Below are 26,357 nucleotides of genomic sequence, written 5' to 3'. Positions count from 1 at the left end.
TTCAAATACTATTTTTCGATAAAATCAACAGTTTCGGAAATAATCGCATCTAACTTTTGAACGTATTGTGAAGGTTGGGCAACTATGGCACCTAACACTATGCATGGCTTGACATGCGCTTGCCCGGCTTTATCAAATTAGAGATTTATATTAATAAATATAATTTGTTAATAATTTGAAAAAGTGCACCTTTTGAGAAAATGTATTGTTACGGCGGTGGGTTAGGTGGAAACTTTGATTGTGCTTTTCGACCCATTGGAGGCGTTTTCAGTAGGCTGGAATACGGTTTCAGGCCGTTTCAGAGGATGCTCTATCACATATTAGTTTATCAAAATTTCATCCAAGTTACCGTTGTTTTCAGGCGCCTGAAACATGTTTTCAGTCCGTTTCAGGCCACCCTCTATCCGATGACGCCATAACCTGAAAACCCGTTTTCAGGCGTTTTCAGGACCCCTTATGGGCCTCTGAAGTACATTTCAGTATATGGCGAAATTTTCCATAGGAGTGAAAGAGATAGCACGATTAGAAAGAGACAGCTATACTGAGAACATTCGAGAAGGTGTGTGACAAGGATAGCCTATATGTGTGAGAGAAACAGACTGATGATCCTGTTTCCGGAATATTCTAGTAACTGTGTGAGAGAGATAGCACATGAAAGAGACAGACACTCTACTCGTTTCCGGAACATTCGAGATGTAGGTATGACGTCCTAGCTGGACTGTTCTCGAACTTTGTGGACCGATTCACCGGGGGTATATAAGCCGGGCGAGGTTGCGGCGGAGACAGTTTCGAATGCGATACCGAGCGATAAACATCGAAGAGAATCAAAGCGACTTGTAAGTGAGTTTTAGAGTGCGAAATTACTGTGAAGTGTTTTTAAGTGTTTTGTAAAGTTAAGTAACAGTGTGAAAATAAATCCTACTCTTATTCATCGGTGTTAAAAGTGCTTTTCAATCACGAACCCACCCCACGAACGTAACAGTATCTTCTATGAAAGTGCTCTATCTGAGAAAATACACTTTTTGAAAAAGTGCACCTTCTGAGAAAATGCACCATTTGAGAAAAAGTACCTATTGAGAAGTGCACTTTTAGAGACAGTATAAGTTCCGTGAAAGTGATCCTTCTGAAGAAGTGCACTTTTAGAGAAAGTGTACGTTTCGGGAAAGTGAGTTAACCCATTTTTCTATCAGTTTGATTTTCTCCTAAATACGACGAAGCGCAACTTACAACTTCAAATTACGACTGTACAGTTAGGAATCAAATATAATTACTGACGTAACAAAACATACGAATTTTATTAAAGTAATTAAGGTATAACTACCGTGAGACTCACTCATATTAAATTATATTGTAACGGATAACTCACGTCTTAAACCGTGTTTAGCGCGACGAGTCGTGCGAGCAGAGCGGTGGCGCGTAGTGTGCGTGTTGCGGCAGCCGCCGAGTCGCGTGCTCCTGAGAAGAAGGGCTACGAAATAGCCCGAAACATTTCGAGCTAAACTCGGTTTAAGACGTGAGTTATCCGCTACAATATCATTTAATATAATTAAGGTATTTGATATAAACGACTTAGATATTTAAATCAACTTAGAATAAAAAAAGATGGGGTATCTGAGGTTTACTCCTGTATGGCGGAGGCCTATATCTGACAGTGGACGGTGATGTGATGATGATGATGATACATACTAGATACGGAAATCAATAAAACATTCTAATCTTCATCACATATTTATTCATTAACCTAAAATCATCACTTAATATAAGTTGTATTTACGATTTGACTTGAGAAGTTAGAATTTCGTCAGTGCCTTTCATAATGTACAGTCGAGTCGACCAATTTGATAATAACTAGGCCACTATAGAACATTACCAATAGAGCAATAAGAGGTGGCAACCCTAAGCTGTGATTTCAATCGATAATTTTACAAGTCACTTCTAAAATCTTACTCCTCTGCCAACCCTAAAAGCCTGTCTAACCCAACAGGCTCAAACGTCCTACCACTATCCTGGGAATACATAATAACATTCCTTATAACATAGCACTGCATATCCGCCCCAATTTTATACAACGGCCTTCCTTCTCTCGTCTTACCGACTACAGGAACGAAAGTAATCCCTCTTTCAATACACCGGGACTCCAGAAGTTCTGAGAATGATTTTTGCTGTGTCACTGAAGCGAGAACGTCTACGATCTTTGAGGTTTCCTTCTTTTCTACGGGGATGGTGAAGCGGGGCGGGGGCGGTGGTTCGACGGAGTCGATGTCTGCACTTCGGTTCATCATGTCGAGGGCTTTTCTGAAGGCGTCTCGGACGCCCGGCTCTTTTAAGAGGTCTTCGGAGAACATTTTCTGTGGAAAGGAGTTTTTGATTACACATCTGTACTTATGAAGACAACCTTTTAGTATAGTGGATAGTATATTTGGAGTTTTTCTGTTACTTCTTGCCAAACTTATTAATTCTATGTCACGTCACTCAAATACCTTGCAGTGGCATCGCGCTGTAACAACTTGATTCTCAACGAGTTACACAAATTGTTATCGTCACATATATTAAGTATGGTGAAGCTTGTGTACACTTATTTGTTGTTGCATCCGAAAACTGGGATCCCTTTGCTTTATACTGTTTAATGTTATGACTTAAGATAATATGACTTGCAAAAATTATGATGAATAACGTTATGGAGTGTTAAAATCGGAGTTTAAATTGTATGGGAAACAATAGAGACCCCGAAAACTATTTAACTCATGCGTCTAGTACGAGTAGGTTAGTTTGCGCCATAGCGCCGCTATGGCGCCAGTGTTACCACACGCACCTTGAACTGCGTGTAGCTGTTGAGCACGGCGCGATGCTGGGGCTGCGTGTTGAGCCAGGCGGCCAGCGCGGCCAGCCAGCGCGGCAGCAGCGCGCGCGCCGCTATGGCGCCAGTGTTACCGCATGTTACCACAATGTTACCACACGCACCTTGAACTGCGTGTAGCTGTTGAGCACGGCGCGATGCTGGGGCTGCGTGTTGAGCCAGGCGGCCAGCGCGGCCAGCCAGCGCGGCAGCAGCGCGCGCGCCGCTATGGCGCCAGTGTTACCGCATGTTACTACAATGTTACCACACACACCTTGAACTGCGTGTAGCTGTTGAGCACGGCGCGATGCTGGGCTGCGTGTTGAGCCAGGCGGCCAGCGCGGCCAGCCAGCGCGGCAGCAGCGCGCGCGCCGCTATGGCGCCAGTGTTACCGCATGTTACCACAGTGTTACCACACGCACCTTGAACTGCGTGTAGCTGTTGAGCACGGCGCGATGCTGGGGCTGCGTGTTGAGCCAGGCGGCCAGCGCGGCCAGCCAGCGCGGCAGCAGCGCGCGCGCCGCTATGGCGCCAGTGTTACCGCATGTTACCACAGTGTTACCACACGCACCTTGAACTGCGTGTAGCTGTTGAGCACGGCGCGATGCTGGGGCTGCGTGTTGAGCCAGGCGGCCAGCGCGGCCAGCCAGCGCGGCAGCAGCGCGCGCGCCGCTATGGCGCCAGTGTTACCGCATGTTACCGCAGTGTTACCACACGCACCTTGAACTGCGTGTAGCTGTTGAGCACGGCGCGATGCTGGGGCTGCGTGTTGAGCCAGGCGGCCAGCGCGGCCAGCCAGCGCGGCAGCAGCGCGCGCGCCGCTATGGCGCCAGTGTTACCGCATGTTACCGCAGTGTTACCACACCTACCTTGAACTGCGTGTAGCTGTTGAGCACGGCGCGATGCTGGGGCTGCGTGTTGAGCCAGGCGGCCAGCGCGGCCAGCCAGCGCGGCAGCAGCGCGCGCGCCGCTATGGCGCCAGTGTTACCGCATGTTACCGCAGTGTTACCACACACACCTTGAACTGCGTGTAGCTGTTGAGCACGGCGCGATGCTGGGGCTGCGTGTTGAGCCAGGCGGCCAGCGCGGCCAGCCAGCGCGGCAGCAGCGCGCGCGCCGCTATGGCGCCAGTGTTACCGCATGTTACCGCAGTGTTACCACACGCACCTTGAACTGCGTGTAGCTGTTGAGCACGGCGCGATGCTGGGGCTGCGTGTTGAGCCAGGCGGCCAGCGCGGCAGCAGCGCGCGCGCCGCTATGGCGCCAGTGTTACCGCATGTTACCACAATGTTACCACACGCACCTTGAACTGCGTGTAGCTGTTGAGCACGGCGCGATGCTGGGGCTGCGTGTTGAGCCAGGCGGCCAGCGCGGCAGCAGCGCGCGCGCCGCTATGGCGCCAGTGTTACCGCATGTTACCACAGTGTTACCACACGCACCTTGAACTGCGTGTAGCTGTTGAGCACGGCGCGATGCTGGGGCTGCGTGTTGAGCCAGGCGGCCAGCGCGGCCAGCCAGCGCGGCAGCAGCGCGCGCGCCGCTATGGCGCCAGTGTTACCGCATGTTACCACAATGTTACCACACGCACCTTGAACTGCGTGTAGCTGTTGAGCACGGCGCGATGCTGGGGCTGCGTGTTGAGCCAGGCGGCCAGCGCGGCCAGCCAGCGCGGCAGCAGCGCGCGCGCCGCTATGGCGCCAGGGTTACCGCATGTTACCACAATGTTACCACACGCACCTTGAACTGCGTGTAGCTGTTGAGCACGGCGCGATGCTGGGGCTGCGTGTTGAGCCAGGCGGCCAGCGCGGCCAGCCAGCGCGGCAGCAGCGCGCGCGCCGCTATGGCGCCAGTGTTACCGCATGTTACCGCATCGTTACCACACGCACCTTGAACTGCGTGTAGCTGTTGAGCACGGCGCGATGCTGGGGCTGCGTGTTGAGCCAGGCGGCCAGCGCGGCCAGCCAGCGCGGCAGCAGCGCGCGCGCCGCTATGGCGCCAGTGTTACCGCATGTTACCACAATGTTACCACACGCACCTTGAACTGCGTGTAGCTGTTGAGCACGGCGCGATGCTGGGGCTGCGTGTTGAGCCAGGCGGCCAGCGCGGCCAGCCAGCGCGGCAGCAGCGCGCGCGCCGCTATGGCGCCAGTGTTACCGCATGTTACAGCAGTGTTACCACACGCACCTTGAACTGCGTGTAGCTGTTGAGCACGGCGCGATGCTGGGGCTGCGTGTTGAGCCAGGCGGCCAGCGCGGCCAGCCAGCGCGGCAGCAGCGCGCGCGCCGCTATGGCGCCAGTGTTACCTCATGTTACCACAATGTTACCACACGCACCTTGAACTGCGTGTAGCTGTTGAGCACGGCGCGATGCTGGGGCTGCGTGTTGAGCCAGGCGGCCAGCGCGGCAGCAGCGCGCGCGCCGCTATGGCGCCAGTGTTACCGCATGTTACCGCAGTGTTACCACACACACCTTGAACTGCGTGTAGCTGTTGAGCACGGCGCGATGCTGGGGCTGCGTGTTGAGCCAGGCGGCCAGCGCGGCCAGCCAGCGCGGCAGCAGCGCGCGCGCCGCTATGGCGCCAGTGTTACCGCATGTTACCACAATGTTACCACACGCACCTTGAACTGCGTGTAGCTGTTGAGCACGGCGCGATGCTGGGGCTGCGTGTTGAGCCAGGCGGCCAGCCAGCGCGGCAGCAGCGCGCGCGCCGCTATGGCGCCAGTGTTACCGCATGTTACCACAATGTTACCACACGCACCTTGAACTGCGTGTAGCTGTTGAGCACGGCGCGATGCTGGGGCTGCGTGTTGAGCCAGGCGGCCAGCGCGGCCAGCCAGCGCGGCAGCAGCGCGCGCGCCGCTATGGCGCCAGTGTTACCGCATGTTACCACAATGTTACCACACGCACCTTGAACTGCGTGTAGCTGTTGAGCACGGCGCGATGCTGGGGCTGCGTGTTGAGCCAGGCGGCCAGCGCGGCAGCAGCGCGCGCGCCGCTATGGCGCCAGTGTTACCGCATGTTACCGCAGTGTTACCACACACACCTTGAACTGCGTGTAGCTGTTGAGCACGGCGCGATGCTGGGGCTGCGTGTTGACCCAGGCGGCCAGCGCGGCAGCAGCGCGCGCGCCGCTATGGCGCCAGTGTTACCGCATGTTACCACAATGTTACCACACGCACCTTGAACTGCGTGTAGCTGTTGAGCACGGCGCGATGCTGGGGCTGCGTGTTGAGCCAGGCGGCCAGCGCGGCCAGCCAGCGCGGCAGCAGCGCGCGCGCCGCTATGGCGCCAGTGTTACCGCATGTTACCACAATGTTACCACACGCACCTTGAACTGCGTGTAGCTGTTGAGCACGGCGCGATGCTGGGGCTGCGTGTTGAGCCAGGCGGCCAGCCAGCGCAGCAGCAGCGCGCGCGCCGCTATGGCGCCAGTGTTACCTCATGTTACTACAATGTTACCACACGCACCTTGAACTGCGTGTAGCTGTTGAGCACGGCGCGATGCTGGGGCTGCGTGTTGAGCCAGGCGGCCAGCCAGCGCGGCAGCAGCGCGCGCGCCGCTATGGCGCCAGTGTTACCGCATGTTACCACAATGTTACCACACGCACCTTGAACTGCGTGTAGCTGTTGAGCACGGCGCGATGCTGGGGCTGCGTGTTGAGCCAGGCGGCCAGCGCGGCCAGCCAGCGCGGCAGCAGAGCGCGCGCCGCTATGGCCGCGAGCGTCGGCGCGCCCAGGAGCTCCTCCCACTCCGCGCACCAGCCCCATGCCGCTGTTAACATAAAAATATCTTTGATGACTTTTGCTGACGACATTTTCACGACAGTTACTAGTGATTACGGTCGCCAGTAGTCAAACACAATCGCTCGTGGTTAGACGTGCTCGCTAGTAGTCAAATGCGGTCATTACTGATTAATCATTGTCGCTAGTGGTTAAACACGGTCGCTAGTTGATAAAAGCCGTCGCTAGTAGTCAAATGCGGTCATTACTGATTAATCATTGTCGCTAGTGGTTAAACACGGTCGCTAGTTGATAAAAGCGGTCGCTTGTAGTCAAATGCGGTCATTACTGATTTATCATTGTCGCTAGTGGTTAAACACGGTCGCTAGTTGATAAAAGCGGTCGCTAGTAGTCAAATGCGGTCATTACTGATTTATCATTGTCGCTAGTGGTTAGACACGGTCGCTAGTTGATAAAAGCCGTCGCTTGTAGTCAAATGCGGTCATTACTGATTAATCATTGTCGCTAGTGGTTAAACACGGTCGCTAGTTGATAAAAGCGGTCGCTAGTAGTCAAATGCGGTCATTACTGATTAATCATTGTCGCTAGTGGTTAAACACGGTCGCTAGTTGATAAAAGCCGTCGCTAGTAGTCAAATGCGGTCATTACTGATTAATCATTGTCGCTAGTGATTAAACACGGTCGCTATATAGTGTCTAAACGCGGTCCCTAGCGGTAAAAACCCATGTTTAATAATAAAAGGTCAGGCCGCAAGGTCCGTCACCGTCACTCACTATTCTCCCTTCCCACGAGGTGCACGGGCGCGGTCTGCAGACAGTGCTCCAGCTTGGGCACGATGTGCTGATGCAGCATGGCGGGCAGGGCGGCGCCCCACGCGCCGCGCCACGCGCCCAGCAGCGGCCGCGCCGACCCGTCCGCCGGGTGCCACGCCGACAGCGCCGCCGCTAGCCGCGAACGGATCAGCGGGTACACTGACGTTGATAGGGCTTCGCCTGGAAGAGGAACAAATGGTCACTGCGTAGATCCAAAAGACGGTACATTATTGCGTAAGTCAGCCCCGACGACTACCTGTTCTCTGTGATATGGTGCCTGCCCAATGCCACTTCGAGGGCCTAATTCGCTTGGCTAAGTCGGTGACCCTCGTTTTTCTACTTATCCCCTAATTTCTGATTCGAGTCGAAACCCCGAGCACAGTATAACAAGTTTCCCTACAGTAATCCGACGGAGACGTGTAGACAGAGCAATCGTGCGGGGCGTGAGGGGTGAGACGCGGGTGGGAGGAGCCCCAGCTGCATACTTCGCCGTTCTTAGTAGCTTGGGACACGTCATCTAGGGCTAGCACGTTTTTTAACATTTAAATTTATAAAAAAAAATATTATGGTGCATTCGACATGTACTGTGGTTGCGTGCAAATCTTCATCTCGCATAAATAAGGAACTAAGATTTTCATCCATTTTTATATAATATATTTATTGTTTTTTATATACTTAATTAAATTCAATAACAGGAACTTCAAGTCCGTTAAATCCAGAAACCGAAAGTATTTGTCGGTTACTAATCTATGAAAGTACATTACGTAGAAAAAAAAGTTGTATTTTAAAAATAGTATATTTTGATACTTCTTACTTTTAGCAAGTATGCCATCCCTAATTCATTTTGTTTTATATAGACTCGTAAAAAACATCTGAGTACCTTCCAAATTTTTAATTTGTGACAACCCTTCCTCCTTACTTGCGTACCTCCTTACTTCAAAGGCGTCGGCCTACTGCAGGGAAAACTTGTTATACTGTGCCCCGAGCATAGTCCTCTCTACAGCTCGCTGAGTAACTCTGAGCTCGCTGTAGCACGATTTAAATAGACATATTTTGTGAGCCAAGCTGGCAGCCAGTAGGTGCCAGGTACCTGCCAGCGAGTGCCAGGGCAGCACCCAGTGGTGCAGCGGCTGCGTGTCGCCGGTGGGGTCCCAGCCGCGCACGGCCTCCAGCAGCCGCGGGCCCACCCCGGTGGCGACCGGCGCCGCCGCCAGCCAGCCCGGCCACGCCGCCGCCCACATAGACACCACCGCTAGCATCGGCTCCGGGATGCGGGGGTTCCACACGCTGGAACAAACATGGAGTTACAACGGGTACGAACACCAGTTATTCTCCTACAGCCAGGCGCACATTGGGTCAATGAGGGTTATCGCGTATGAATTCGCCACTAGAGGCGCTAGTGTAGCGTGAGGTCTCCGAAATGTCAAATCTCATAGTTTTTGGGTGAGCTACGCGGGTTTATTTATAATTAGAATAATTTTGTGAATATTTTGCAATATCTGAAATTAATTATGGCAAATATGCGTTCCAGGGCAATGAATGTCTGTGTTTTGAGACAGTTTTGTCTTTCGGAAACCTTTGTCCTCCCTTTTTTCCGAACAAAACGGGGAATAAACAACACTGTGGCATGCTCGATATTTTTATGGTACGGTTTTAAGGTGTATTAAATATGACTTTAATCTAAACTTTGTTTTCACGCCCGTAATAACAGACTTTGAAAGCCATACTTAAAAACCTCACGCAACAGTGCGCCATTTAGTGAGACAAAAAACGATAGCCCTCATTCCATGGTAGGCAGCTCCTGTGATGCAAACTAGCGCTTTGTTGGGTTGGGGACACCAATAGGGATGTTGACACGGATGACACTCTTTCCCGGCCCGGATAACTGTACACGCCCATAGAAACTGACAGGAGCTTCTATGGGCGTGTACACGAAAAACAGGGTCGGTATTTCCATCCCGGTATTATACGGGCCGGGAAAGAGTGTCACCCGTTGACACCACCAATCAATTGACGTACTTTTTATGAGCTGTCAAAACACAATTCTCCCATAGAGTTTGAATGGAAATAGCAACTTATGACGTCACTTGTTCGCACACTCAATCAACTAACTATTTATTTGTTTTAAAGCAACAAAAAATCTAATTTTGCAGTTAATCGAAAATTAATCTGGTTTTCAGGGCTAAAATAAAGCGTATTTTTACTGGAGTCGTGTCTTCGAATTATTTTTTAATGGTGTCAACATCCCTATTGATCTAGCCCAAACTAAGCACAGCTTGTAATATGGACACTAGGCAACGGATAAATATATACTTAAATATATATTAAACACCCAAGAGCCGAGAACAAACATTCGTATTATTCATACAAATATCTGCCCCGGCCGTTATTCGAACCCAGGATCTCAAGCTTCGTAGTCAGGTTCTCTAACCAATTGGCCTTGGTCGTCCGTTCCGGTCGGTTAGACGGAGATTGAACCAGTCTTAATTTACACTCCGCAATGTTCATTTAACGTCTCGTAGGACCCTTACATCTATATACTCAGTGACAGTCAAGCAGCTCTAAAGACACTCACATCGCCAAAGGTTGACTCAAGACTGATCTATAATGGAGTACAAGCATTAAGAGTCCGCAGCAAGCTTGATTCTCCATACAAATCGTAGTTACGTCCTTATTTTAAAATAACAAGTAGCATCATCATGATTTTTTGTAAATACAATGAGATAAGGCATATCTAGGCCTGAAATTAGTTTATGACTCTTGAAATGGTATTACAAAGAAAATAGAACGAGTACAAGTTTTGCATTTTAAGAGCCAAAAACCCTGTGCAGTTCGGTTAAATACTACGGCCAAAATATAGTTCAGATTGAAGTCAAAACCTATTTCCGGCATCGACTAAACTATGTAGTTTCATAAGAAAAAGCATTTTTCCGAAATGATTTTGTGGTTTTCAAATGAGAACGAAACTACGAAAATCAGTAAAAAAACTATACATTTTTTATGCGAATCTGCAGCGAATCACTCTAGCGCGGGGGAACGGTACGGGGGAGGGCGGTACGCGCCGCCCTTTGTCCTTGGTTTACGCTGGCCCTGCGTGTGCGTGCGTCGCTCGTTAGTAGTGACTCGTCAGCTGTGCGCGAGAGTTACGTAATATTATTTTGGTGAATTCTCTTCGTATCATAAACGCGATCTAACTACTTACGACTTGGACTGATAACGGATTTGATATTTCTTGGTGATACTGGTGGTGTGTGTGCACATACTGTTCGACGACCTTGGCTTTCTTATATGGACTTTGCATTTTTATGTTACAAAAATGGATAAACAGGGTAAGTACCTACCTAGATGCATTTTAGTCAATATTACCAAGTACTTATAAAAAATGGGTCCATATATCGGCTCGCATACTGACAAACGATGATTTGGACAAAAAATAATTATGGTTTTACTAGAAAAGAGAAAAGAGTACCTATGCGAACTATGGCGCTCCCATAAAAAATAATTATTAATGTTCTTGTTTCCAGAAGTGAAAAGATCATCGAAGACAAGATTATGGTTATCGGCTCGTAGGAAAAAAAAAGGACCGGCTCGTCATAAAAAAGAAAACATTAATCCTAATAGGTAAGTTATAACTAGGACAGTAGCGTAAGATTTTTCTTCCTTGTCCTCTATTACAAGCTTTTATTTAGTTTCACCTGTCCCGATATTTGTCTGTAATCAAATCTTGCATTCGACCAACTTCTAGCAGTCGGATTGACTTGAAATTTTGCATAATTATGTAAATTGCGTGACAATACAATAATCTGGTAGCTGACATCCTGGTAGTCCGGCCAGAATCGTCTCCGAAGGACGGAACTCTTCAACTGTTACAATGTTATCGACTTGTTTTTGGTATAGGTACAAAATAAATGTAGTTTGGGTAACAATGCTAGTAAAGTCGACAAAAAGTACAGTCAGCAAAAAAGCTTGTATTAAAAATGAATTTTCGTACTCGTACCTTTATTTATTATTTTTGTACGACGTAGGTACACCACACAAACTTGTTATTTCACTTATACAGGTCATAGCACTGTAATAGCACATTGTGTATTAGGGCGGTAAGTAAGGTATTACGAACGAAGTATTACCTCTGGTAGTCTCTGTTATTACTTTGACTAATGGCGACTGACGTCATTTCACCATGTATGTATTTTTCACATGTGCAGTACGCTTGGCACCGGAGAGCATGCCAGTGAGCAGTCTGATAGTGATAACAATACCGATCCTCCACCTCAACCTCTAAATTTAAGCAGGTTAGTGTTTTTATTATTATTTTTACTAGTTTACAATCTTTTATTTAACTTGCAATGTATGTACCTATGTACTCGTATGTATGTATGTGAGGCTCAAATCCTGCGAGTTGAATTTGACTCAGTTTCAGTGGTCGAATTGACTTGAAATTTGGTATACTTATGTGAATTGCGTGACAATACAATAATCTGGTAGCTGACATCCTGGTAGTCCGGCCAGGATCGTCTCCGCAGGACGGAATTCTTCAACGGTTAATGGCATCGACTTGAAATTTCGTATGATGTAGTTTAATAGGTAACAATGCTAGTAAAGTCGACAAAAAGTACAGTCAGCAAAAAAAAAAGCTTGAACAGATTTTTTTTTTTACCAAAAACTTATTTCACAGCTACTTACGTTTTTCACTTGTAGTTTTATTTTCGCTCTTGACTGCAACTGCACTGAGACTAGTACCTACTCGTACCTATATTGACACGGCTATTAAAGATGATTTCAGTTTATTATCTTGATCGATGTACACCGCACTTCTGTTATTTCACTTATACAGGTCATAGCACTATAATATCCCATTGTTCATTAAGGGCGATAAGTAAGGTATTACGAACGAAGTATTACCTCTGGTAGTCTCTGTTATTACTTTGACTAATGGCGACTGACGTCATTTCACTATGTATGTATTTTTTACATGTGCAGTACGCTTGGCACCGGAGAGCATGCCAGTGAGCAGTCTGATAGTGATAACAATACCGATCCTCCGCCTCAATTTCAAAATTTTAGCAGGTTGGTGTTTTTATTATTATTTTTACAAGCTTTTACCTTGCAATAGTTGCAATGTATGTACCTATGAATGTATGTGCAGGTAAAATCTTGCGAGTTGAATTTGACCCACTTCTTCCACATTTGGTACGGAAAAGTAGTTTGGATGAAAATGCAAGTACAGTCAGCAAAAAGCTTGTATTAAAAATGTAGTCGCGCGCACAATATGGCACCGAAAATCGAAACGTATTTTTTGCATAGCGTCACCGGCGTTAGAAGTTTTCTGTAGTAGTGTACGCCTCATAATGCAGTATCAAATATTTTTATTTCACCGTATACTCTGATTTAACCTTGCATGGTATAAATATAACGTAACTTTTTTTTCCTTTCAGAAATTTGAGTCCGAGTACTCCGTCCTCGACACCATCATTACAAATTGAACTTGATCATGATAGCAATGAGGAAGTCGTACGTAAAATGACAGGTCGACGAATTTTCAATGTTCAATATTTATTTGAACAAATGAAGGCTGTGGATCATAGTCCATTTAATTGCAGCTTTAAAGATATGGATTTTGTGAAGGAGTCGAGAATCGGATTCCAGTCAACTTTTCTTTTCAAATGCAAAATGTGTGGCAAAAAAGAAGCATTTAATAATGAAAAACTAGAGTCTAAAATTAATAAAAATGTTGTTCAAGCAGTCGTATGTTCGGGTAGTGGCTTTTCCCAATTAGATGAGCTTTGCGCTCATTTAGATATGCCATGTATAGCGGAGAAAACATTTGGGAAAGAGAATTTGTTGCTTGGGGATGTTTTAAAAGATATCTCTTTGAAGAGCATGTTTGAGGCAGGACTCGAAGAAAAACAAATGGCAATTGAAAAAGGAAACGTAGACGCTGATGGCGTTCCCTACATCACAGTAGTAGCGGACGCATCGTGGGGAAAAAGATCATATCGTACCAGCAATTATAATTCATTATCCGGGGTAGCGTGCATTATTGGGTATGAAACTAAAAAGGTTCTCTTTTTAGGAATACGGAATTCTTATTGCTCTGTATGCGCTGTTGCAAGTAATAAAAAGATTGAGGTCAAGAAACATAAATGTTTTAAAAACTGGTCTGGTAGCTCCACAGCAATGGAAGCCGACGGTGTAGTAGAAGGTTTTAAATGCAGCATAAATATGCATGGCTTGAAATACACCAAACTTATTGGTGATGGCGATAGCAGTGTCATGAGTGCTTTAAACGAAGCATTGCCATATGGCCACTCCACTGCTATACACAAAATAGAATGCAGTAATCATTTATTACGAAATTATTGCACTAAATTGAGAAATTTGACAAAAAAAACTGAAAATAAACAAGGACCTGTCCCTATTATCATGAGGAAATGCCTAAATGATAACATATTGCGACTACGAAAGGCAATTAAAGGAGCAATAGACTTTTCTTCGAAAATGGAAGGGAAAACTTTTACTGAGAAAGTAAATGAATTAAAAAAAGACCTACGAAACGGGCCTTGCCACGTTTTTGGTGAGCATGCCAACTGCAAAACATATTTTTGTAATGGCCCGAAACCAGGCGAAGAAAACTTCATAGGCCAAATGAAAGATTGTGGCTTGTGGTATGACATATACACCGCTATAAGTCCTATTTTAAACAATGCCGAAAGTCTCCTTATGGGGCAAACAAACAATATTGTTGAGCAGTTTAATGCACTAATCGCAAAATTTATAGGAGGCAAACGAATAAATTACTCCCTTCGTGGATCTTATGAGTCCCGTTGCTACGCAGCTGCTACAAAAAGAAACACCGGGAGTCTTGTAGCAACCATGAGTAAAGTATTAACAAAAAATGAAGAACTGGGGACTTACACGCAGAAGTATGAGAAGAGGCAGGCAGAAAAGGCGAAAAGAAAATCAAGCCAAGACAAAAAATCAAAACGAAGAAAACGTATCGCAGGACCCGATGAACATTACGGTGATATCGAAAAAGAACCAGATATGGAAGTTGAGCACTACGAAAAAAGAAAACAAGCACTCTTAGCAGACTTTTCAAAAAGTAAAATAGAACTTGAAAATATCCAAAAAGATACCGTTGGGCAGGCAACGAACCCTGAATGGATCAAACAACGAAAAATACGCCTTACTGCGTCAGTGTTTGGTCAAATATGTAAGAGAAGAGCTGCCACGTCGTGTAAAAATATTATAAAAACACTCTTATATAGCAATTTTAAAGGTAGCGATGCTACTAGATACGGCAATGAGAATGAGCCCATCGCTTTAAAAGAGACTGAAGCTGCACTAGGAGTGCAAGTATCACCTTGTGGGTTATACATCCTCGAGGAACACCAGTATTTAGGCGCGAGTCCCGACGGAGTCATAGACGAAGAAACAATTGTGGAGATCAAATGCCCAGCTTCGGCGGCAAATATGACGCCAACAGAAGCTATTTTAAAGAAAAAAATTACTTTCTGTGTGTTGGACGAAAGTGATCCTCAGAAAATAAAACTGAAGCAAAATCACAACTACTTTTATCAAGTACAAGGTCAGTTAAATATTACAAAAAAAGATACTGTATCTTCGTGGTGTGGACTCCAAAAGGCATATTATTCGAAAAAATCGAAAAGGATACAGGATTCTGGGAGAGCATATTAAATAAATTGAGAAAATTTTACATGGAATGCATACTACCTGAAATTATAGATCCGCGTCTACCTAGAAAGTTACCGATACGAGAGAGTTCTTAAAAATAAGCGAATTTTCATACTTGTATGTATTAAAAAATAAAACACAATATTGTATGACTTTTTTTATTTTATTCAATACACCCAATCTTCAATGTGTCCAATCAAGTTGATGTTGTAGTCTATAGATATTATACTTTTCACTTCTCATGCTCGTAAAGTTCGTTTTTATGCTGAGATTAAGCGACATAAAATGACTTTTTATGCTCTAGTGCATAAAATAAAATCTTTGTCTAAGACCAAGCTAATCAGGTGTCAACCAGCCACAAACAGAAAGTTTTTAACTTTTTTATTTATTTATATAAAACTAAAAATTAACCAAATCAATCAAAATAAATCAATAAAATAAAAAAATAGAATTATGTATATAGTAATTCATGAAAAATAAAAGAAACATAGTAAGTGAACCATTGTTTCCACTGTTGCTATTTCCTCGAATTAATCGAAGTAAAAAGCAGTGTAAAACTCGAGCATTAAACCCATTTTTCCCTCGACGTGTCTATCCACCCTCGCCGTACCGGAACGAACGTCTTAAAATCGTAAACGTCGTAAAATGGCTCGTTTTATGCTCTTGTTGTACAATCGACTATTTCACTTCTCATGCTCGTAAAGTGCGTGTTCATGCTGCATCTAGGCAACATACAATAACTTTTTATGCTCTAGTGCATAAAGTAGAATCTTCGTCTAAGGTCAAGGCAATCAAGGTGTGAAACCACAAACAAAAGAGTTTCTACATATTTTTTTATTTTTTTACACCTAAAAATCAATCAAATCGATGAAAATAAATCAATAAAACTAATATAGTAAAGCATGAAAAATAAAAGGTACAAAATAAGTGAACATTTATTTTTACTATTGCTATTTCATTTCTTCGCAAGCGAAGTGAAAAGCAGAGTGTAAAACTCTAGCATTGAGCCCATTTTCCCCTCGACGTTTCTATCCACCCTCGCCGTGGCTCGGGTGGCTATATGAACGTCTCGGGTAAAATTGCTCGTTTTATGCTTTTGTTGTACAATATACTATTTCATCACACTTGCTCGTAAACAGTGTCGTAAGCTGCAGGCTAACTTGGTTGCAGTCCTTAATAAAACCTAAGGGCCTTTTTTTGGCGTTATGAGTTGTTGCGCGTACTAATACTGCTGCGCGCGCAGGTTCTGCACGACTAGCAGGAGGACCTCGTGCACGCATGTCAGGCACATGCTGCGGGAGGCGGAGGGCGGCTGGTAGCTGGCGCTGCCAAGAACTGCACCAGCGGTATCGGCAATTTTTGTAACAATAATATTTTTCTTTTACACATATACAATTTTACTCGCAAATGTGATGAAAACATTGTAAGTCGCACGGGCGGTACTATAATTATGAACATCGACCTAGTCCTCAGTCTTTGACTTTGAGCTTCTAATACTCTCGTTCGTAATTTCTTATTAACCGCCCTTAAGACATAATGTACTATTACGCCACACCTGGCCATAATGTGAGTTTTACCGCCCGCTATGCGTATGGTAAAACCCACTTTCTGGCAAGGTGAAGACGTAAAATTGTGTACTCACCATGGGCAGTAAAAAAGTTTTACAGCGTAATGTGTAGTGTAATGTACATTTACGTTTTTGGAACGCCAAATAATATCCTAGCCGGTAGCTGCCCTCCCGCGCTGTATATATTATAATCTTGGTCTGGAGATGTTCTACTGTTATATTCTACTTAGATACTGCAATAATTTCACCATTGTATGAAGATATTTTACTGCAATATTGTTACTGTGACATGTCTCTAGCTCCGCCTTCCCGCTAGCGCGCTCTTGCTTTCTTTCTAGCGCCCTGTCTTACTCTAGGTGAAACAACAACATTTTAAAGCGTTAGCGCGTGATCTCAACGCGGAGTTGAGCGCTACTTGCTGCGGACTCTTAAACAAGCATGGCAGACGAAACAAAGTGAGACTGGTTTAGATCCCAGGACACAGAGGCTTCATCGGAAATGAAAAAGCAGATGAGCTAGCAAGGGAAGGGTCAATGAACAAAAAACATAGGGCCCGAACCGTATGTGGGACTTTCACAGGGAACCATAAAGAATGCCATAAACGACCACACTAGGCTTAAACACCAACAAGAGTGGAAAACACTGGAAGGTCTAAAGCATTCAAAACGATTCATCGAAAATGTCAGCACAAGCTGGACTAAAAAACTCTGGACACTCAGTAGGAAACAACTCCGACATATCGTCGGGGAATTTACAGGTCATTTCGATACTAAACACATACTAGTAAAGGTGGGACTACAGGACAATGAAGTTTGTAGAATATGTGGCGAGGAAGACGAAACAATGGAACACATTATGTGTGAATGTGACGCCCTCGCCAGATTAAGAATGAGACTCTTTGGACGGATACCCCGCACCAGGAGACTTTAAGGCACTGCCGCTACGTCAAATCATCCAATTTATGGACGAGATGATAAAGGCAATATAGTAAGTGCAAAGGAGGGGTAATTACACAAAAGAACCCTACGGGTCGAAGTGTATTCGCAAGGACCCCTAACAATAAGATAAGATAAGATAAGGATCCTAACATTGGCCCTTTACGATTCGCACCATCTGATCTTTTCATAAAAAAATTGCCCACCGCGACGTCCGCGTCTCGAAGCTGGCGCTGCCAAGAGCGCAGTCAGCGGTATCGGCAATTTTTTAAAAATATTAGTTTTTCTTTTACAAATATACAATTACACTCGCAAATGTGATAAAAAACATTGTATGTCGCACGGGGCGGTACTAGAATTACGAAAATCGACTCATTAAAGCCTAGACTTTAATAGACTCTCGTTCGTAATTCCTTATTTACCGCCCTTAAGACACAATGTACTATTCCAGTTCTCGTGTTCGAAAAGTTTTTTTTTTATAAATGACTTCTGTCTGATCGGTCAATTTTGCCAGTGCTCGTTAAGTTCGTATTTATGATGAGTAGAATATGAATATTCTACGTCTAACAAAGACGAACTGTCATTTTGTCGATGATAATATTTGTGAAAAAAAAAAAAAAAAAAAAAATTCGTACGCCTGCTGGCAAAACATAGTGTTTCGCAACATGATTTAATTTTAAGACCAATACCAATGTACCTATGTTAAACGAATAAAATATTCTGATTCTGATTGTCTTGTGTTGTGAATAAATGTATTTTCTTTCTTTCTTTCTTTCTTTCTATGATCATATTATATTTAAAAGATATTTAATATCTAAAAGGGCGCCAAAAGAATGACTCGCCCGAGGCACCTAGAGGCTATAATGCCCGGTTCACATTATTCCAGTAAAATCGTTCCAGTAGGTAACACTGCGGTGCTCGATCGATCTTGTGTAACTCGTTTGGATTGTGACCCCGCAATGTATCGCTACTGGCACGATTTTACTAATAATGTGAACCGGGCTTAAGGCCGGTTCAGTCTAAGACCAAGGCCCCAAAAAAAAAAAATATTTTTTCGTATTTTTTTTCTTAATTCCTGATTCAAATTAGAGCTTGTCTAATATAAAATGACGCGTCCCTCGAGGGTTCACGATATTGGTTAGATAATTGGTACTCACGCGGCAGCAGCCTTCAGTTTGGGCGCGACATGTTGCCACAGCAGACTGTTGTAAGACTCCTCTGTGAGCAGCGGCCGCCACTTGAGAAACGCGGGCACGGGCTCCGAGGGGGCCGCCAGGGGCTCCCACGCCGCCATCATGGCGCTGAACAGGGGACTCACTATGTTGCCGGCGATCGCGCCGATGCCGAACATCTCGTATTCTTGAGGGTGGACGTCCTGTAACAAACAAGATTAAAATTGTAACTAGCAGTTGATATTGGGGGATTTTAATTCACTATGGGACACGCCCCAAATAGGATTCCGGCATTATGAAAAAATCAAGTAATATTTTTGTAAGGATTTCGTATTTTGTACAGAATATTACAAGTTTAGGTATATTTTATACCTTAGGCTGCTATTTATTTACTCTTAAACTACTAATAATGGGGAGAGAAGGTACTCTAAAAAAAATTTTTTTATACCAGTTTACATATTAATTCGTGCAAAATTACAGCTTTCTAGCATTGATAGTCCGTGAGCAAAGCCACGGACGGACAGACAGACAGACAGACATGGCGAATCCGCTTTTGCCATTTTGGCTACGGAACCCTACAAACATCGGATTCTTTACAAATTACATTGAGGCTTTTATTTTAGACTATCACGGTAAGATCACGGTCATTACTAATTTTATGATTTAAATTTTCCAGTCGTCTCGTGATCATGGCGCATGCAACTGTGCCGAAATATCGAGCTTCTCTTAAATCAAGGTACGCGGAACAAAACCCGAATTTAAATCATAAAATTGAGGTTTTTGTCCGTATTATATGAAATCGTTGAGATTTAGGAAAAAAAACTCACCTTCAAATCCGCCACGACCTCATAGGCAGCTTCCAGCGAGATCTCCGGCTGGCTCAGCCGAGCGACCCGCGCTTTGATGTCCCTGACTTTGTCTATCACGACCTCTTGCTCGGCGAGCTTGTCGTCGCACTCGCGGATGTCTCGCTCCAGCACAACAATCTCGTCTTCTGCGTGTTGGAGTTCGCGAGCGTTTTGGATTATGTCCTGGAAGTTATAGTATATTGTGTCTTAAGGGCGGTAGATACGGAATTATGACCGAGGGTATTAGAAGATTGGGGTCGAAAACTGAGGGCTTTAAATTTGTGCAAGTTGTGCAACAGCTGCGGCGTCTCAAAGTTGGTGCAGCGGCGTCGCGGCTCGTGCTTGGCCTGTGGCGTGTATACAACAGCCGTACCAAACACACGTTCAGTGGCGATCCTTACATAGAAGCCCAAAAGCCGGGCTTGCCTTATAAACCGAACAACGTCCAAACGAGAAAAAAAGTTCTAATAAAATCACTTTTCTCAAAAATGACCGTAAAAGTTGACATTATTCTTTACATATCAGAAGGTGAAGTGCATAGTTTATGGTCAGCGAAAAATTAAAAAGTTAAAACGATTGCAGGCGCGCTAGCTCGACAATAATGAATTAGCGCGCCTGCAATCAGTCACATTTTTTTTAAAGTTAAAAAGGCCATGGCAATATTGGCACAAGTCGTATACATACAGCCAAGTCTAATGGCCGGTATCAGATATTTTGTTGGAACTCCGGACTTTTTCTATTGGGTCTGAAATAGCTTGTGGTGTTTTCGGTGGAAAAATACACCTGCAGTTTATTTTTTAATGAAAAAAGGCGGGAAAGCATAAAAAAAATATTGGAATAAAATTAAATTTTACAATATATTTTGAGAAAAAGTTTATTCTATTTCAGAATGATTCACCATTTTTGAGAAAAGCTTTATATTAGTCTCGGCTGGAATAGCAATTGCTGGCTTCGTATTAGTTAAACGGACTCGCAAGCTCGTCCGTTTAATACTCATACTCAGCCAGCAATTGCCTACTTCCAGGCCACGACAATAATCTACTATTAATAATTTAGCGCACTTTATTTTACGTAAAATACTAAGAATTGCATAAGTAATCCACGGCATGGCTAGTGGCGCTGATTGCGACCGGCGGCGGCGCGGCGAGTCTACGCGGCGATAGTGGCGTACATTGTAAATAGCATGACATCTCGCTCGCTCTCGTGGGCTTTTACGGGGCTTCCAAACGCTCTCTTCATACTTAGGAAAACGTTAGCACTTTCTTTGCAATTTTGAATCTGGCTTACGGTGTGAAGTTTGTTGCGTTTGGTTTGGAACGCGAGTGCGCGGGTGAGATGAATAACTTCTAACTAACTTCATGATTGTTTATTTCGAACCGTGGGCTATGGCGTAGCGTTGTGATTTGATGCAATCATTTCAAAAAATAAATAAGTGCTTAGGTATTCTGGTTTTAGTGCGGTGTAAAGTGCAGTGCCTGTGGGAGAGAATGAGTTCGGAAACGGACCAAATTGTCCCCTGTGGAAGTCTGTAAAATTCTATCTAGTAATAGCATGCCTTCAGTGCGCTTTGGTAAGCTCGTCCAAACTGAAGATTGAAGTTTACGGCAACAAGATGGATGTAGGTACATTAAATTATAAAAAATACTAAAACATATCTCTCGGCTTGCCATAGTCTGATACACTGCACACGTTCAACGGCTGTCTAAACCACAGGGCGGCCACGCCGTACAAAATACGCGTTCTTGAATCTACATAGGCACGACGATGTCTGTACACGCGTCGATGTGTGCGTAAGCTGCACAGGGCTGACTATTGCAAAACCGTATAGTACTATAAGTGCTACCAATGACATTTAAAGGTACTCATATGTAGGTATGGCTTAGATATGTGCAAATAAATGTAACCATTAATCTTACCTGTTTCGAGGGTATTCTGGCAAAACAGAATAAGTGCAAATTTTTTAAAAATTACATACATAGGCATACTCAATGTTTTCTGCTTTATTTATCTAGCAAAACCGTATAAAAATAAATATTGTGCACTCTTCCGGTTCTGCCAGAATATCCTCGATTTATTTAAACCTACTTAAAATGTGTCTGTTTGCGTATTTTAAGCATTATTATTTTCAATTACAATAGATATACGTCTACAAACTTAAAAGAATCATTCGGTAGGTAGTTATTTCATGTATTAATCGCGTTAATTTCAGAAATCGCTATTTATTTAGAAAAAGAAAGTAGGTAGGGTACCGTTACGATTTCGCAATATGATTGCTCCCGAACTAAGTGCCGTGCGGCCGACATACATCGCGATTCGCGTCGCGCATCCGACTGCTTTCCTGCGGTTTTCCCGCAATCTGCGCTTGAGGGGTGGGGTAACTTGAACCGGTGCGGGGCGGAGCGTGGCCATTCTGTACGTTAGTACTATTATATATTCTGTGGTCTAAACTCTAAACACTGACCTGCTCGCAGCATTCGACCATGACCTCCAAGTTGTGCAACAGCTGCGGCGCCTCAAAGTTGGTGCAGCGGCGTCGCGGCTCGTGCTCGAAGCGCGGCGCGGCGGCCCGCAGCGCGTGGTAGCCGCTCAGCACGCGCTTCTCTTTACCAGTCATGTCGATCACCGGCACGCGAGATAACTCCGAACTGTAAACATAGCACCGTTTGAATCTATCCCAATACTGTGGCCCAAATAAATATTTTTTATAAAATTTGTCGAAGCAATTTGAATCTAATTGTGTCGGGAATAATGTAAAATTGCCGTAGTGTAAAACAACAGAGGAAAAATTGTACTCTGTTCCATTGTCATTCCATATTATAAATGCGAAAGTTTGTACGTCTATTTGTTAACCGATTTAGATGAAATACGCTATATGGTTATGGAATTGCGAAACTAAAGTGGCAGTGGGCGGGGCACATTGCTCGCAGGACTGATGGCCGATGGGGTCAGAAGGTTCTCGAATGGCGTCCGCGGACCGGGAGACGAGCTGTCGGTAGGCCTCCAACAAGATGGAGCAACGACTTGGTTAAAATCGCGGGATCGCGGTGGATGCGTAGAGCACAAGACCGGTCTGAGTGGAGAACCTTGGGGGAGGCCTATGTCCAGCAGTGGACGTCTTTCGGCTGACATGATGATGATGATGACGCTATATGGCTTGAGTCCCGGGGCGGGGAAGAACATAGGATAGTTTTTATCCCGGAAAATTGCATAGTTCCCGCGGGATAGTGATTAATGAACTCTATGTGGACGGAGTCGCGGGCAATATAGCTAGTGGATCCATGACTCAATTGAAATTATTGTATAAATTCTATTGCACCTTCGGGCGGCACGAGATTTAAATAAAGTTACATCTCATCTGACTTATAATGCGTCCCACTACAGGACACAGGCCTCCTTTCAGAATGAGATGGCTCAGGCTGTAGTTCCCGCGCTAGCCTGCCGCGAATATTCTCACAATGTTTTCCTTCAGCATAAAGTTTGGTAAATTTCCAATGTAATTTCACAGATATTTTTTTTCTTATTTAGTTTAAAAATAAATCGTTTGTCAAATCAAACAGTTGGGAACTAATTCAGTTGAGAAAAATATTTTCAGTTTACGGCCTATTACGGTTTATAAGATACAAAGCCCTATACTATAACAAACAGACAGATAGACAACGGACCCTATTACAATGCAGTAAAGCTATCATTCTTCAGTTCACACAGTTCACTTCCGTTACAACCAAATCCAACCTAATTTTCAAGGATAAGGTATCACGGTGTTTGTATTTTTATATATGGTAAGGATCTATCTTAAATACCTGGTGATAGAGTGCATGGAAGGTTTACCCTCTTGTATGACGTCGGCGGAGTCGCGGTAGAAGTAGCGACCCTTGTGCGATTTCTTCCAGTGGTAAGATTTTTCTGGCCCTTTCTCTTCATCTTGTTTCTCTTTCAGACGCCGCTCCTCCTCCTTTTTCGCTTTTATCTGTAATAAGACAATGGTAGTAATAATTTAATTTAATATATATTTGTTGGCACATAACTAACAATTTAATTTTTAGCAAATGCTTCAGGGTTCCGTAGCCAAAATTGTAAAAACGGTCCCCTATTATAGTTTTGCCATATCTGTCTGTCTATCCCTCCGTCCGTCCGCGGCTTAGCTTAGAGACTGTAGTGCTAGAATGCTGTAATTTTGCATGGATATATGTAGCAATTATGCCAACAAGATGTAAAAATAAAATGAAGAAAAAATAATTTTTAGGGTACCATCAGCCAAATATATGGTCTACCACCTTAAAGTTGATAATCGTTTGCATGTCATAAAATAATAATGCCAATAGACGTGTCTGTCAACTTAAAAGCTCGACTTTAGCAACATATTCATTTGATAGGAACATGTTTAAAAATTGATCACTTATTTGAAATAGACCACTTATTTGGCTGATTGTACATACCTCCCATAGAAGTACAGTGGGGGTGATTTTTTCTCGTCTAAACTTATAGTGTGAAGTATCGTTGGTTAGATAGGTCTTTTTTTACCCAGAAAACTATCCAATTACGTGAGCGAAAGAAACGCACTATTTCGTCTCTAGTCCAAGCGACAAAGATGCCAATAGCGCAATGCAAACGCTCAATGATGCGCAAAGCTTAGATATTCCAGTAACTAGTAGATCCTTTAAAAACCAAATTTTAAAGCTACATAGTTCCTTTTGGGTTTAAATTGAAGTTGGGCGTACTTACCGCTGCCTTTTCGGGACCATAGGCGCCTATAGCACCCCTGCCTTTCCTAATAGTCGCCTCAACCGGTGCTGATATACCTTGCAGGTCTTTTCCCAACCCTCTACCTGGTTGGTAACCCATCTGAAATAAAATATTTTTTGTTAATTTTGTACTTTATGTTGACTGTACTTGCATTGTCATCCAACCTACATTTGTACTCATACCTTTCAATCAAAATTACCTTCTAACAAATATAGAAGGTGAAGTTAAATAAAAGCTTATTATAAAAATGTTGCCGTTATATTTCAAATTTATTTGAGTTGTCCAAAAAATTAATTACCATGTTTTCTATCAAAGAACTAAGCCTCTGGAAAAGTTAATGGAAATCAAGAAAAACACAATGTTTGAACAAATAAATATACCTGTAAAAGTAACTTCGCTCCTATACCCTTGGTATGTTTCTCCCAGTTGCCCAAATTGCCCCCAAGGTTAGCCGGCCGCATGCCTTGGCCTTGCCGTCTGATGCCAGCTGTCTCTGACTCATCCGGGACTGTTGTTGGCTCCTCGTCAGAGCTGTCTGCTATTGTCACCCGGGAAGATGATTCAGCTGGTTCCAATTCTGAATGAGAACAAAAAGAAATTTTGTAACATATATATGTCACCAGAATACTGTTATTATTACGAGTATCTAGCCTAGGTCGATGTCCTTCTGCTGGGCAATGGCGTCTCCCATGTCATCCATTCCTCCCAATCCAAAGCAGCAATGCCTCACAAATAAACAACTTGAAAATGCAGCCTGAAGCAAGTTTGGTCATTGTGAAGTACATCCAGGTTGTCAGAATACTATAACTACTTTGACAAAATTTGTATTAGACATCAAGTAAACTGAACCATAAACATCCATCCATACTAATATTATAAATGTGAAAGTGAGTGTGTTTGTACGGAGCATCATTTTTGGCATAGAAATAGTTTATGGGCCATAGAGTGACATAGGCTACTTTTTATCCCAGATAAATAATAATAAATAATCATAGAAGGATGCTTTGAGTAAGTATTAGCACAATCCTGATACTCCCAATACCAGAGAACAACAGATGTAAAATCACTTACCTTGTTTGGGTTCTTTCTTCTTCCCTGCCTGCTGAACCCCACCTGCCACAAACCCAATGGGCGCTGCATAGTCCTTCTGTTTACGACTCCTCTGCCGCACATTGTCTTCATTGTCATCTTCATCACTGTCCTTAGCCCATACACCTAAAAAATGGTGAAGTAAAACAGTATGTTACATTACATTACAGATTGGAACATGGATTCTTAAAACTATTCTAATTTTATCAGGGACATGACTGGGGACTGCCAGTTTTTAAGCCCCCTATTCGGCAGGAATTCCGCACGTTCAGCCTTTAATCCAGTTTGCATCATAAAAGTATTGTCTAAGCAAAATTTCAGCTGTCTTGGTCCAAATATGCCCATCAATCATTAAACTTTTTACTTATTTGATTCAGGGACAGTTATGTACATTTATCATTACAATTTATTGTGAAATATACTTAATTTTACTTACCATAAATTTGTTGCTCTTTCTTGGCTCTCCCTCGTCTGTTTGGGTTAAACTCGTTGTCTAAATCGTAATCAGTTATCTCGAAACGTATTACTTCGTCGTCTGACATTGTTTTAGTTGTTTAGGTTTTGTTATTACGAAAATATGAATAAAATTGTGCTTCAGACAGCGAGACCGATTAAAACATTCGACGAGTGTGTTTTCAATCATTAACAGATTCCCATGTTTCATAGGTACCGCTTTGAATGTGCTACTGAAGTTAAGTTTAATATTTACTATTAGTTATAATAAACTATTCATTATAATAATAAAATAAATTAATTATAATAAATAAACACTTCTCAACCGAACCAACTTGGAACCAACGCTACAATTTACGGTCATTGTCTGTCTCTCTGTCACGTAGATTTTGACAGCTGACTTTTTTTTTCTTTTCACAATGTTTATTTGGGTACTGGCTACTCTGATATTAGAGAAGCTACATAA

General features: G+C 44.0%; 2 protein-coding genes across 2 annotated transcripts; one reads left to right on the top strand and one right to left on the bottom strand.

The window, feature by feature from the left end:
- Positions 1 to 1,715: 1,715 nt before the first annotated feature.
- On the bottom strand, positions 1,716 to 26,255 carry sip1 (septin interacting protein 1). Its single transcript, XM_074103303.1, has 12 exons — positions 25,875 to 26,255; positions 25,421 to 25,564; positions 24,730 to 24,926; positions 24,329 to 24,448; positions 23,407 to 23,573; positions 22,068 to 22,251; positions 19,586 to 19,789; positions 18,744 to 18,961; positions 8,480 to 8,676; positions 7,351 to 7,569; positions 6,445 to 6,608; positions 1,716 to 2,348 (listed from the first exon to the last, which is right to left on the bottom strand). The coding sequence occupies exons 1-12, from the start codon at positions 25,978 to 25,980 to the stop codon at positions 1,944 to 1,946; spliced, it is 2,325 nt and encodes a 774-aa protein (XP_073959404.1). The 5' UTR covers positions 25,981 to 26,255; the 3' UTR covers positions 1,716 to 1,943.
- LOC141439345 (uncharacterized) lies at positions 9,760 to 18,489 on the top strand. Its single transcript, XM_074103632.1, has 6 exons — positions 9,760 to 10,718; positions 10,914 to 11,010; positions 11,595 to 11,681; positions 12,370 to 12,456; positions 12,825 to 12,904; positions 18,473 to 18,489. The coding sequence occupies exons 1-6, from the start codon at positions 10,706 to 10,708 to the stop codon at positions 18,487 to 18,489; spliced, it is 381 nt and encodes a 126-aa protein (XP_073959733.1). The 5' UTR covers positions 9,760 to 10,705.
- Positions 26,256 to 26,357: the final 102 nt, after the last annotated feature.

Source organism: Choristoneura fumiferana, chromosome 20, assembly GCF_025370935.1.
Source record: "Choristoneura fumiferana chromosome 20, NRCan_CFum_1, whole genome shotgun sequence".
NCBI lineage: Eukaryota > Metazoa > Arthropoda > Insecta > Lepidoptera > Tortricidae > Choristoneura > Choristoneura fumiferana.
This window is presented reverse-complemented; position numbering and strand designations above follow the sequence as displayed.

What these genes read in the sequence shown, in the direction of transcription:
- sip1 (XM_074103303.1), bottom strand. Translation starts at nt 25,980, where the DNA reads ATGTCAGACGACGAAGTAATACGTTTCGAGATAACTGATTACGATTTA. An exon ending in ATGGTCCCGAAAAGGCAGCG is followed by an intron (nt 23,574 to 24,328) that starts GTAAGTACGCCC and finishes GTCTTATTACAG; the next exon opens with ATAAAAGCGAAAAAGGAGGA. An exon ending in AGGTCGTGGCGGATTTGAAG is followed by an intron (nt 18,962 to 19,585) that starts GTGAGTTTTTTT and finishes TGTTTGTTACAG; the next exon opens with GACGTCCACCCTCAAGAATA.
- LOC141439345 (XM_074103632.1), top strand. An exon ending in GAAAACATTAATCCTAATAG is followed by an intron (nt 11,011 to 11,594) that starts GTAAGTTATAAC and finishes TCACATGTGCAG; the next exon opens with TACGCTTGGCACCGGAGAGC. An exon ending in CAACCTCTAAATTTAAGCAG is followed by an intron (nt 11,682 to 12,369) that starts GTTAGTGTTTTT and finishes TTACATGTGCAG; the next exon opens with TACGCTTGGCACCGGAGAGC.